This window comes from Furipterus horrens, unplaced genomic scaffold, assembly GCF_987537825.1.
Source record: "Furipterus horrens unplaced genomic scaffold, mFurHor1.1.pri manual_scaffold_13, whole genome shotgun sequence".
Taxonomy (NCBI): Eukaryota; Metazoa; Chordata; class Mammalia; order Chiroptera; family Furipteridae; genus Furipterus; species Furipterus horrens.
This window is the reverse complement of record NW_028327183.1, coordinates 32,487,488-32,500,628: the sequence shown is the minus strand read 5'-3', so window position 1 is coordinate 32,500,628 and position 13,141 is coordinate 32,487,488. Positions and strand designations below refer to the sequence as shown.

The 13,141-nt window shown below is 53.3% G+C and overlaps 1 protein-coding gene across 1 annotated transcript in view; it reads left to right on the top strand.

Moving 5' to 3' along the window:
• Positions 1-13,141, top strand: part of GALNS (galactosamine (N-acetyl)-6-sulfatase) — a gene marked incomplete at its 5' end in the record, with an annotated part of 33,549 nt that overhangs the window by 9,477 nt on the left and 10,931 nt on the right. The window contains 8 exons of the mRNA XM_090259063.1: positions 202-325; positions 1,032-1,106; positions 1,860-1,962; positions 5,106-5,249; positions 6,796-6,862; positions 6,948-7,075; positions 7,450-7,589; positions 10,185-10,288. Of these exons, the coding sequence (XP_090115189.1) occupies positions 202-325; positions 1,032-1,106; positions 1,860-1,962; positions 5,106-5,249; positions 6,796-6,862; positions 6,948-7,075; positions 7,450-7,589; positions 10,185-10,288 (885 nt within the window). The remainder of the gene's footprint in view (positions 1-201; positions 326-1,031; positions 1,107-1,859; positions 1,963-5,105; positions 5,250-6,795; positions 6,863-6,947; positions 7,076-7,449; positions 7,590-10,184; positions 10,289-13,141) is intronic.

The window sequence follows — 13,141 nt, the reverse complement described above, 5'->3', positions numbered from 1 at the left end:
CTTGATGTTAAATCTCAGTCTGCACAACAGGCTTACAAGGGCTTCTTCTCAATGCCGAGACCAGGGCGGACTTGAGCCCCAAAGGCCAGCCACTGCCCATGATTTCTGTGCCCAAGCCAGGCGTTGGGTTGTGAAGGAGCTCTATGGCCCAGACCCGAGGGTTAGGAGATTCAGTCCACCTCTCCATGCTTTTTCCTGCAGATGGGGTGGGGTGACTTGGGTGTATATGGAGAACCTTCCAGAGAGACCCCGAATTTGGACCGGATGGCTGCTGAGGGCATGCTTTTCCTGAACTTCTATACAGCCAACCCCCTGTGCTCACCATGTAAGTCAGGGTTAGCCCACAGGCGCAGGGGGCAGGCGTGGGGCCAGTGAGGGGGTGGCATGAGGAGCAGGCAGCCCTGACAAAGGCAGCAGCTTCACCCCATTTCCTCTGAGGGCCACGAGGGCAGGCAGGCATGTGCGGCCTTTCCATTGGCTCCCAGGCGCACCGGGTCCTGGGCTCCATGCTATGAGGGGTGCAGGGCCTTAGGCCACTGAGGGTTTGTCCCCTCTAAGGATCTTGGAGGTCCAAGTTGCTGCATGTGGCAGCTGATTTCCAGGTGCTGAATGCTGTGGCTTATTCAGAAGTGCTTGGCTGGGAAGTGGTTCTCCATGGTGGGGATGGAGGTCGGGGTCACAGGGGTGTGGTAGCCTATTCCTTCCCCCACTCCCCGAGAATCACTGCTGCTGAGGGGCTTCTACATAAATGCTAATCTTGAGGAAGAGAAGGAATGCTGGAAGGGGGGTGCAGGAGGGGCCATGTGGGCCCCACATCTCGGGGTCCTGGGAGTCGGGGAGAGTGATTGGGGGGCTGGAGGATGCTGAGCTGCTAGCCCAGGTCAGCGCTCCCCGGTGACCCACCTCTGAGCCAGTCAGTATAGGAACGGCCTGCCCCCCCGGCTCAGAGGCTGACAGGGACTTAGGTCTGTAGAACTGCCTGACACACGATGCGTTCTCATCATGTTTCTGTTTTTTTCACCCCCATGCAGCCAGGGCAGCCCTGCTCACCGGACGTCTGCCCATCCGCAATGGCTTCTACACCACCAACGGGCAGGCCAGGAATGGTGCGTGTGCAGTCGGGTGCACTGAAGGTCTGAGGACCAGCGGGACTGCGGGAGGGGCATTTGGCACCCATTCTCACATATAACCTTCCTTCTCCAGGACAGCATTTATTACCCACAGTTCAGGACTTTGTTTGGGTTAAAACGGATTGTAGCACTTTCATCAAAAACAATACGTTTTAGGCAGGTATAAAGGAAGGTGAGGTTGATACAAGGTCTTAGGGATTCGGGGCAGAGCTCCTTCCTGCTTCCTGCTTTGAGGATGGGTGAGGCCAACGAGTACTGCTCACCGGTCCTCCCCTGCCGGGTCCTGCCCAGGACCACGCAGCACAGCCTGGTGGCTTGGGCACACTGTTCCTCCCCAAGGAGCTGCTGCCAGAGGAAGCTGGGCATTGTGGAGTTAGCAGGGCATAGCCTGTGAAGAAACAGTACAGAAAGCACAGTGGAGCCTGGTGCGAGCTGGACCCTCATAGCATCAGATGGCATTTCCTGGAGACCTCTGGGCAAACCAGAAGGGGTGGGGACCTGGAGCTCTGCCTGATAGTCGCAATTCCTCTGGGGAAGGCGGATACAGTCTGCCCTGTCCATCCCCACCCAGTGCTGTGCTGACTTTGGGGAGGTGCCTAGAAGACCCCAAAAGCTCCCCACTAGGGCTTTTACCATTGACTCTGAAAGGCCAGGGTTTGAATCCATTACCTTCTGCGGCATAGCCTTACCCATGGGTTGAGTGTTTCACTCACTGTGGTGCTCTTCCAGGCTATACGCCACAGGAGATCGTGGGTGGCATCCCGGAAGCTGAGCTCCTCCTGCCCGAGCTGCTGACGGGCGCCGGCTACGTCAGCAAGATCGTGGGCAAGTGGTGAGTCCTGACACTTGCCTGGCTGAGCGCATTCTCACACGGTCATTGCTAAACATTTCCACATGGGGAAACCTCTTGGGTGGAAAGTAGAGTCTTTGAATTCTAGGTCCATTTAGATGCCTAAAGCATTCCTTTAAAAGCTGGGATGGCCGTGCCATTGGCACATTCCGTCTCCAGGCTGGAGTGTTGGCTATGAGCCCATTGTTCTCCCATATTGCACATCCCAGCCACCTGCCCCTTCTCTCCATTCTTCTCCCTGTGCTGCCTACTGCCACGGTGTCACCAAAAGAGCCACATCATTACACACATAGTACTGTCATGGATGACACACTTTGTCAGCAAGCACAGGGCTCTGTCTGGTGGTGAAGTGAAGGAGCAACCAGTGGTCAGGATGACAGAGCAGGTACACGCTGTGCTCACCTCCTCCCACAATCACATCAAATTACAACTAAACTATAGAACAGTCATCATTGAGAATCACCTGAAGTCTAGCTGAACAGAAGTCCTGTAGCTAAGGATATACAGAAGAAGCCATGTTGAGACCAGTATGGTTACAGAGGTGTCTCTATGTCATTTAGAAATATTTTATATTTTTTAAAGTCCTAGCATAAAAAACATTGAGAAGCAAAAAAGAAAAAGAAAAAAAAAGAAGAAACAGTAGCAGCAGCAACCAGGAGGTAGAGAATTGTCATATAGTCATGCAATGTGGAAATGTGGAGTCACTGGGATTAAACGATAATGATTTAGAAGTTCACATTACTACGCATGCTGTTTATGCTGTTTTAAGCATGTTAAGTGGTTTCTGTCTCTTACTCCCTGAGGATGCCTAAGTGGGTTGGTGTAAATGTCAGACAAACTTTTCTTTTCTGGGTGTTGAGGCCTTTGGAAAACAGCAAGCCCATTTCCTACAGGAAGCCTTCCATGTTTTTTAACACACTGTGAGACCCCTGCCCTTAACCCCTCTGGCACCCATCAGTACTGCTTTCTCAAGGATGAATGCCTTGCCTGTGCCCCTTGGAAACGGCTGCTCTTCGCACGTTGATAGTCACAGGGATAGGAGATCTGCAGAAACTGGGAGAGTAATTGTAATTGTCAGAAAAGCCTGGTTCTCTGGAGGCTGCCTAATGAACGCTTTCTCCCTCCTGAGACAACTTGAGAGCTACCTGCCAAGCAGGCGAGCTCAGAGGAGGCAGTAGCTGCACAGCAGAGCTGGTGGAGGCGCACTGGGCTGAGGGAGCCCTTGTTGCCTGAATGGTGCAGAGCATTGCCGGGAAGGCCCGGGGAGACTGGCAGAGGCCAGCTGTGAGGCCTGCCAGAGCCGTGTCAGGGCTGCGCTGGCAGAAGGGAGAGCCCCCGATGACTGGAACTCTGTGCCTGGCCTGGCAACTCGGCCCTGGGTCTGGCAGGCTCCCATCCATAGTCACTGAGTGGGGGCAGCCAAAGCTGGAATGGGCGTGTATCTCCATGAGGAGAGAGGTGAATGCAGATGCAGAAAGGGTCGGGCAGGGCCCAGAGAAGCAGCTCTGGATGAACTTGAGGAGGTGGACACAGTGCTGGTAGATGAGCCAGGGTCATGGCAGCTGTGACCAGAGTGAGGACAGGCTCTGGGAGGCCCAGTGGGATTCCTGGTCTCAGTGGGGTCCTGTCACAGGGCCATAGTGGGGGGTGTTGGCTGGTATGGTTGTGACTGCCCTGATGTCCTGCCTCTGCGCGCCAGCACCATGGTTCTGGATTTTCTCACCTGACCAAGGCTTGGGGTAGATGGAATCTGGACTCCTGTGAGAGGCTGCTCCATCTGCCCTGCGTCCCAGTGGGCTGCACTACGATGCTGATCCAGCTCACCATTGGGCAGGGCTGGCCCTGCTGCCGTTTTAGAATAAGCACTTTGAGTTGATAGCTTAGCATGAGCAGGACCTTAACTAGTGTTTCCATTAAGCAAAGGCCGTTGAGCTAATGGATGTGGGTGCACAAGAGAGTCACACACAGCTAGTGCTAGAGTGGGGTGTTTAGAAATGAGTTGGGATGTAGCAGCAACCCAGAGAAGACACGAGTTACAAACAGGAAACACAAAGCACAGAGGTCACAGCAAAGCTGACATGCACCTGGCAGAGAGGCTGGAGAGGCCCAATGTGGGCACCAGGCAGCCATCTGGAGGAAGAGCATTTTAGAACCAGCAGAGGGGAAATGAGGCCCCAAGAGATACATTTAACATCGCCTGGACTCACATGCTGGCTGACTCAGTTCTGGCGTGCATCAGGCCCAGCCTCCCTCGCTGGCACACATCGTATTCACTGAGTGAGTGATACAGTAAGCTCACGGGGACTTGGGATTTGTGTGACCTGCTGCAGGGCCTCGGAGTGGTCAGGACAGGGCCTGCCCAAGTGCAGCAGAGAAACGGGACCCTCTGCTCCAGGGACACGACTTTCCAAATACGTCTCTGCGAGAGGCCTTCCGCAAACAAAAACCTAGGAAACCCATCCACTTTGCAGGGTGGGGTTGGCTACCTCTGCAGGAGCCAGAACTCAGAGCCACTGTGCTCCAGAACTACCTTTATTAGCCCTGTATTCCAAAGAACAAGTGGGGCTGTGGTCAATGACTCCTGGAACCGGATTCAGCTGGGAGCATGTCAGCACCTCTGATGGGTATGAGGACCCAACATTAGGTGCCCCCAAGAAGAAGGGGTGTGTGAGGATGGGAGAGCAGGGCACGACCCAGCAAGAGGCTCTCACAGCTTGGCGTTGACACCCACAGTGTGTGTCAGGAGCTTGCAGCCGGCCGCTCCACTCCAAGCAGAGCCCCTGGCTTTCCAGACAGCTTGGCAGTCATCACCCTGTAGGCATGTCGTTGTGTTTTTTCCCAGCCATGCCCATCCCCATTTCTGGCCAGGGCACTGAGCTGATAAGTAGCAGTAGCTGGTCCTGGCCCTGTTCCTGTCTGTGACCCTTAGCTGGTAACCTGGCAGAGTTTGCTGGGGGAGGCCGGGTGGTCCTGACATCTCTGTGTCTGGGCTTAGCACACTTTGGGTGCTGGAGAGATGTTTGTTTCATTAAATATTCTGTGAAGGTAATGGGGTGTTGCTGCTCAGAACTTTGGGGTGTCCCCCATGAGGGGCTTCCTGAAGTGCCCTGGATTCCTGTTTCTAGGCATCTGGGTCACAGGCCTCAGTTCCACCCCCTGAAGCATGGATTTGATGAGTGGTTTGGATCCCCCAACTGTCATTTTGGACCTTATGACAACAGGGCCAGGCCCAACATCCCTGTGTACCGGGACTGGGAGATGGTCGGCAGGTAACAGTCCCTTCCCTTCTCACCCTTTGATGCCGAACCCAGCCCCTGGCCCCTGGGGCTGCCCAGGAGCTGGAAGGGGTTTCTGGAAGCGCCTTCCCGCCAGCACTGGTGCCCTGCTGGGCTGGGCCCTGCTGTGGCGGCTGGTTGTCCTGCCCAGAGGCGTACAGGGTTCATGGCCTAGGCTACTGCTCGAGCCACACCTAGGGGGTCGCTCACCTTTTTAGAAAATAGGATGAACTTTCTGTCATTTGTAAAATTCTTACCTAATAAGCAATTTAGGACGGTAAAAAAAAAAGAAAGAAAGAAAGAAAAAATATGAGAGCCAAAGATGCTCTCCAGAACAAGGTTTGTTCACACGGTAGCCATTCACACAGTTTCCGGGCTGGGGTCCATGCAGCCCACTGGCAGGTCCTGGGCTCCAGCTTCACAGGCTGTCTACCTTCATCAAGTTGACATGTCAGCCAGATGTTGAGGACATTGGCCTCATCACAGAGGATCTGATGGAATGAAGCCTCCTTGCCATCCTGCCTAGTGAATCACCACCTGAAGGGTGGGTGGCCTCGGGATTGCCCTTGTCTTGCCCACGGCCCAGCAGTGGGGTGCCTGCAGCATGGCCATACAGGCGGGCTCTGGTCTTGAGTTTTGTTTGGTTTCTTCTTTCTTTCTTTCTTTTCTTTCTTTCTTTCTTTCTCTCTTTCTTTCTTTCTTTTCTTTCTTTCTTTCTTTCTTTCTTTCTTTCTTTCTTTCTTTCTTTCTTTCTTTCTTTCTTTCTATTAATTTTTGGTTAGACCTCATTATACATCAGTGGACCAAGAAGCTGGGCCCACTTGTTGCCTTCTTTTTTTTTTTTTTTTTTAAGATTTTATTTATTTATTTGTTTATTTGTTTATTTATTTATTTATTTATTTTTAGGGAGAGGGGAAGGGAGGGAGAGAGAGGAAGAGGAACTTTGATGTGAGAGACACATCTATCATTTCCCTCTCGTACACACCCCAAACCTGTAACCCAGGCATGTGCCCTGACTGGGAACCTAATGGTGACCTTTGGCTTTGCAGGACGATGCCCAACCCACTGAGCCACACTAGTCAAGGCCACTCGTTACCTTTTTTTAATATTAGCTTTATTAAGAGAATTCACACACGAGACAGTTCACCCATTTAGTGTACAGTTCAGTGCTTTCTAGTACATTCACAGTGTTGCACAGCCATCACCAATTTCAGAACATTTTCATTGCCTCAGAAAGAAAACCCACACTCATGAGTGGTCACCCCAGCCCTAAGTAACTGGGATCCACCTCTTGCCTTCCTCTCATTGTCCTCTCTGCCCTTACACGTTGCTCCCATCCTTCTCCCAAACGATGACCATGGCACCCAGTCATAGCCCCACTGTGACCATGGCCTCAGGAGCAGTGTGAGCTTCCAATTTCATTTGTTCATAAACATTTCCATCAGTCTTTTAAATGAGGCTCATGACTTTGCCTATGAAATCATGAAGAAGAGGCTTTCTATACCTGGATTCTGATTTCTGTCTGGATCTGTTAATTCAGATTTTATGAAGAATTTCCAATTAATCCCAAAACTGGAGAAGCCAACCTGACCCAGATCTACTTACAGGTAATAGAAGCCTGGGCTGGGCAGGCTCTGGGGTGGGGGAAGGTCAGCCTTGGGACAGAGGCACACGGTGTGGTGTTCTCTTCAGGAGGCTCTGGATTTCATTAAGAGGCAGCAGGCAGCTCACCGCCCCTTCTTCCTCTACTGGGCCATCGATGCCACGCATGCACCTGTTTATGCTTCTAAGCCTTTCTTGGGCACCAGTCAACGAGGACGGTGAGTCCTTGGTCGCAGAGACATAGACCCCCCACGCACACACAGTTGGGAAGTTCAGCTGTGCTTGATTACTTCTGGGGACTCAGCACTTGATGCTATTATGTTTTAAATTATCAATTGTGGAAAAAGACAAGCATTTGTGCCTCTGAAGCTACCCATCAGCCCAGGGTTAGTGGGAGGAGGGCTGCAGCAGTGTAGTCAGCTCTATCCTGGATTAGCTCAGAGAACTTGAACTTTCCTCCTCCTCCTCCGTGAATGTAGCCAGCCTGCTGCCTTGTCTGTCCCTGAAGCTACGATTTAACTGCTCTTGGATCACACTGATGCCACCAGCCACCTGTTAAGTGATCCATCCGTCTCATCCATCTTTCCCATAGGTATGGGGATGCTGTCCGAGAGATCGATGACAGCGTGGGGAAAATCCTCAACCTTCTGAAGGACCTGAGGGTCGCAGAGAACACATTTGTTTTCTTCACATCTGACAACGGTGCTGCCCTCATTTCTGCTCCCGAACAAGGCAGGTATTCGGAGTATTCCCCGCGGCATGTCCACAAACAAGGCTTCCCTCAGGGTCTCCTCAGCCCTCACAGGGCAGAGTATAAAGGGGGCTCATCCCAGGGGGCCCAACCATGAGGGAGATGCCCACTCTCCCCCCGGGAGCCCCATCCAGTGAGGGAGGTGCCCGCTCTCCTGGGGACCCGTCCAGTAGGAACAGGTATGAGGAGACCCGAGAGCTGCCCTGTGGGGTTGGCTTGGGCCTAGTCACTCACTGGACTGGTGGGGCTGCCCACCAGCACCCACGTTCTGTGATGCACTCTTGTCCCTGGAAAGGCTGGAGCACCTTGGCCTTTCCTGGCCAGGAAGGATGCGTCAGCGTGTGAAACAGCCACTGCACAAGCCCCTCTGCTGAACTGTTTATTGTTTGTGCTCTTCTGAAGGTGCCTGGTCAGGAGGGAGAGCTCCATGGGGAAGATGGAGACCAAGGCCAGGACTTGCCCTCTGTGCCAGCCGTGCCACTGATTGGCCCTGGGAGCAGGTCACTTCAGCACATTTAGGAGCTGGACGGGGTCACTTCTAGGCTTTCTTCTCTGATGTTCTTCATCGACTTTTTTATTCTAAGCTTAGATACAACATGGTGGCCATTGTCACATGTCTAATCAGCCACACTTGTATGTTTTTCTGAGTTCAGGGAGCCTCCCTTCATGGTGGTGGCAATGACCATCTCCCTCAGGAGCTAAAAATGCAGCAGACACACTTCCCAGCATCCCTGACAGCCAAGTCCTGCCCCCCTGCCCCGCAAAGCTCCCTCACTAAGGCCTCATGAAGGGTGGTATCCATGAAGGAAGGGACCAAGCCCCCACTCGTGCAGTGCTGGCTAATGCGGGCACCCAGAGCCCCTGGTGCTGTGAGGGGCCCCACACCCCCTAGACCTGCTCTGTGTCTCTGTGCCCAAGGCAGCCAGGCCTTCAGCCCTCCTGAGGCCCATGACCCCAGGTCCTTTAGTAAGCTCTGATTTCTAGCTTGCAGAGTAAGGTGGCTGCATGCACCCTGGCATTTCATTGTCCTGTAAGAGTTTCACCCTCCTGGTCACTTCTCTTTTGATCCCATTCTTCTTTAAAAATGTGGGGGCCTCAGCAGGGCCCTGAGTCATTCAGACAGCACTGGAAGAAAGGCCACAAACAGCAGGAAACCCCACAGGGACAGCCCTGCATGGACAGGCACTGGGGGACCCTGTGGTTGGGGGCTTCGGGATATCAATTGATAGGAACAGGACAGCTGGCTCAAGTCAAGAAGGAACCCTGTTGGTGACAGAACAGCAGTTCAGGGTCCAGGGCCCCCGTGATGCTGTGTGGTCCATCCATGGCCCAGCCCCACTTCTGGAGGGGCTTTGTCTTTGTACAGCTGACCTGACAAAGGCCCAGGGCCAGCTGAATGTTGATGGTGCTTCCAGCCCCTGAATGGGACACACAGGAGAGTATTCCCCTGAGAGCCCCGCCTTCCGGAACTGCCAACCTCCCAGTTCGGGCTTGAGCCTAATCACCCCAGTCTTCATGTATCCGTTATGGAATAGTTCATAGGACCGAAATGTCTGTGTAGCTCTAAAGTACAATGTCAATGAGGTGAAGATCCATGCACCCACCACCCAGCCTGAAAAATAGGAGGAAGGGAGTAGGCCCTCATCAGCACCCTGAGCCCTGGCCTTCCCAGGAGTAGCCAGTCCTCAGCATGGTGCACCTTGTTTCCTCACTGTCCCTGAGTTCACACACTGGGAATCTGCACTCCTGTGTTGTCCTTTACATACTGTCACTGCTCTTCCCTTGGGACTTGCCCACGCTGGCGTATGGAGGTGGCATTCAGGTTCCAGTGCAGGGACAAGCTGAGGAGCTTCCTGCTAAAGAAACACTTTTGTTTTCTCCTTTTTTCAGGGGCCTGAGGTGAGCCCTGGGCCGTTCCTGCTACAGCAGCAGACCCCTTATTTGTCCTCAGGAACCATCCTCTGTGTCTGGGAGCCAGCAGGACGTTTGATCAACCAGGGCTGGCTCTGCCCTCTGACATGTCCCCAGGCATGGTTTAGGGACCACCTGCTCACAGCAGGGCTTGTCCGAAATGAATCTGCATCCCGTCCCCAATGGGACAGCCCCCTGCCGCCCAGGGACTGGACTCCCCAGCCCCAGACACATATGGATACTCACAGACATGAGCATTTAAGGAAGGTTGTACTTCAAAAGCAGCAGGAGTCCCAGTGACCTGCTGTCAGGATATGCTCTGTGGCTGCACTTGAAGAGTATCTGCATCTTGTGCCAACAAGAGTGGTCGTATTCTCCATTTTTGAGTAGTTGCTCTTCATTTTAGGACGAAAAAAAATGGAGCACAATGTACAACCAGAGCATCTAGGTCCATTGCCTAAGTCAGCGCCATCTCAAGGCGTTCCGACCCCATGGCTGGTCCTGTACCTCCATGATGGTCTCAGTGCCTCGTGAGTGTATCAGCACTGTCGCCTTTGGGTGGCTGGGTGGGGGCCAAGTGCAGGCAAGTGCCCCGGTAGGGTGTGTGTTGCCCTGGGGACTCAGAATAGAGACAGCTAACGGGCAACAACTCTCCCCTCCCCTAGGAGGCAGTAACGGTCCCTTTCTGTGCGGGAAGCAGACCACATTTGAAGGTGGCATGAGGGAGCCTGCGATTGTGTGGTGGCCCGGGCGCATCCCTGCAGGCCAGGTAAGTCACAGGTTGGCCACGTGGCTGGGCCTGTGGTCATCCTGGGGTGTGGAGACTTGGCGCCCTTGTGGGCCTGCTCCCTCCTGCTCTTCTCCAAACAGGGCCCTTCCTGAGGATGAAGGGTGCATGGGGTGGGCACTGGAACGGTCTCTGACTGACATGGCATGGGGTGTTAGTAGCTGCCATGGGGGGAGGGGGCACCTGCAGTTAATGAACATGGCAGTCCTGAGTGCCAGTGAGTGGACCTGGTTTCGTTCCTGCAGGACTTGTCAGAACCTTCAGTGTGCTAATGAGTATAGTGAACTTCTGGAAGGGGCACAGAGCAAGCTGAGTTTTCAAAATCTTGTTTGGCCATAGAACCTTTTTTTCCAAAGCCCATCTCCCAGGACACTGTTCTGCAGACAGCTTGTTTAGCAGCAGCTCAGCCATGTGGTTGGTGTCTGTCTGCAGTGCACGGGTGCAAACCGCAGGGCTGGGTGGCCCCATCCTCTTGCTGTCCTGCTCCTCAGAGCCCTCACTCAGTTCCCATCCGCTGGGAACATGGGAACCTTGACCTGTAACTGGGCACCTTGACTGGCCCGCCTTTGAGGTGTCCAGACTGATGTTTGTAAACGTGTGCGTCACTGCCTCAGCTGGTCTTTTCCCTGCTAATGGGCTTCCCTGGAGAACACCGTTCACAGGGCTGGTGTCAGCTCAGCCCTTGAGGGCCCTCTCAGTCCTGTGGCTGCTGAAACAGTCACTGCAACAAAGGGCTGGAGTACACACCTCTCCAGCACTGTCTTTCGTGCCTAAAATCAGGTGCCACAGGGCTGGTTCCTCCTGGAGGCTCCAGGGAAGAACCCATTTCCTTGTCTTTTCAGGCTTCTTGGCCCTTGGTCCCTCCCTCCATTCATCATCTACGCTGGCAATGGCGTTCGAGTGTCACTCCATCACCCTGACTCTGGCCCTCCTGCTCCTCTCCCAGTGTTAGGACCCTCTGATTACCCTGAGCCCACCCAGGTGTTACCTGATGGGCCTGGCCCTGAGCGGGTCTGCTTAGGGCCAGCTATAGTGTGTGGGTTCTTGACTTCATGTAGGAAAGATTTCAGGAGTGTAGGTGACTGTGACGATACATTTATTAAAGCTGAGAACAATGAAACAAGAGAGGGCTTAGCATAGAAGAAGCAACAGGAGAGCCTAGGCTGGGCTGCCTTAGCTCACTGGGAGGTCAGAGAAAAGGGGGCTTTGGGGACAGGTTCAAGGGATCAGCCTCGGACAAGTTGCCAGCTGCCCATTGCCTTAGAGTTTAGGAGACGTGTGTCTGAAGAAAGAAGTGGGAGAAGAAAGGAAAGGGAATGGCGGGGCTGCTCCCCAGAGGGAGAGCATGCGTGCTGAGTCCTCTCTGTCTGCTGGCAGGAATCTTAGGAGAGGTCTCAGGGGAGGGTTCAGTAGATTATTCATCAGTTCTCCAATTGTGGCCTTTCAGGGTCATGGTCTCCACTGATTGGTCAGTGACAGGGCGGGGGGGGGTCTTTAGTCATTGCAGCTGGTCCTGGTGTCGCCCATCTGGTTTTGCTGCTTTTCCAGGCCTGGAGCTGAAACACAACTGGAGGCCTAGATATTATCTCTGGGGAGGTGACCTTTTTGTATGTGGCTGTAAATTGCTCAGCCAGTTTGTTAGCCATCTGCCTCAGTTTCCCTGTTACACTTGCCAAGGAATCTTCCTAGCTTCTCACTATCCTGTGTCACAGGGACCCAGGATAAGCCCTTTTAAAGGTCAGATGATTGACAACCTGATTCCCCCTCTCTGTGTAAGGAAAAATATTCAACAGGGTCCAGAACTGGGGCTTGTCTGGAACCCACCCAGTTCTTTCACTCCTGAACTCTGGATCTGGGGGCAAGAGCCAGGTCAGCAAGTGAGGCCCAGTGAGAGGCAGGTGGCAGAGCTGAAGCAGACTTCCAGGTGTGGGGCGTGGAGCCCACCCTCCTTTCCCACACCCTTCCCCGACTGTCTCTCTCCTAGGACCCTTTTCTCTGCCGCAGGGAATCTCTTGCCCGCCTGGCTCCCTCTCCTCTGGGTCCTGCTCCCTGGAGGAGGGACGTTGCACAGGGCTGCTCAGCCGCCTTCCCTGCACCACGTCTCATGGCACACACTGAAATTGAATTAGATGGGGCTATCAGGCCTGCACCCTGTGATAACTATGAGAGGATTTCATTTAAAAACACCCTGCCATTTGTCCAACCAGTTTCAAATATTTAACTCTCCCCTTCACGCCTGGCGGGGTGACTTTATTAATTGTAGCCTTTGATTCAGAGTTAAGTCTTGAAAGTGCTGATAACAGCCTCCGTGACTTCCTGCCATGCGCCCATGGCAGACAAATTGCATTTTCTTAAAGGCATTATGTGCACATTGAGTGTCTATTTTTCAAAAAGAGCATCTTCCATGAGCGCGTCCAGCTGTTCTGTGCTGATATGAGGACTTCAGATATTCGCTCCTTCCCACTCCGCCCCCACCCAGCACTGCAATCTCTCCTCCTTACTTCTTTTTCTAGAGGGTGAGAGTATCTGGATTTCTTTCTTTCTTCCTTCCTCCTTCCCTCCCTCTGTCTTTTTCTTTCCTTCTTCCTTTCTTTCTCTTCCTTCCTTCCTTCCTTCTTTATTCCCTCCCTCCCTCCCTTTCTTTCTTTTCTTTCTTTCTCTCTCTCTCTCTCCTAAAACGAAAGGTAAGAAGAGAGGGGATGTTTCTTCTCCCCCAGCTTTACGGAATTTTTGAACCAAATGTTGACCTTCACACCCCATCCTACCCTGGGCTGCAGAACAGATGACACAGGTGGCCGTGATGTGTGTGCTCCGTTCCCAGTTCTCCATGTGCAG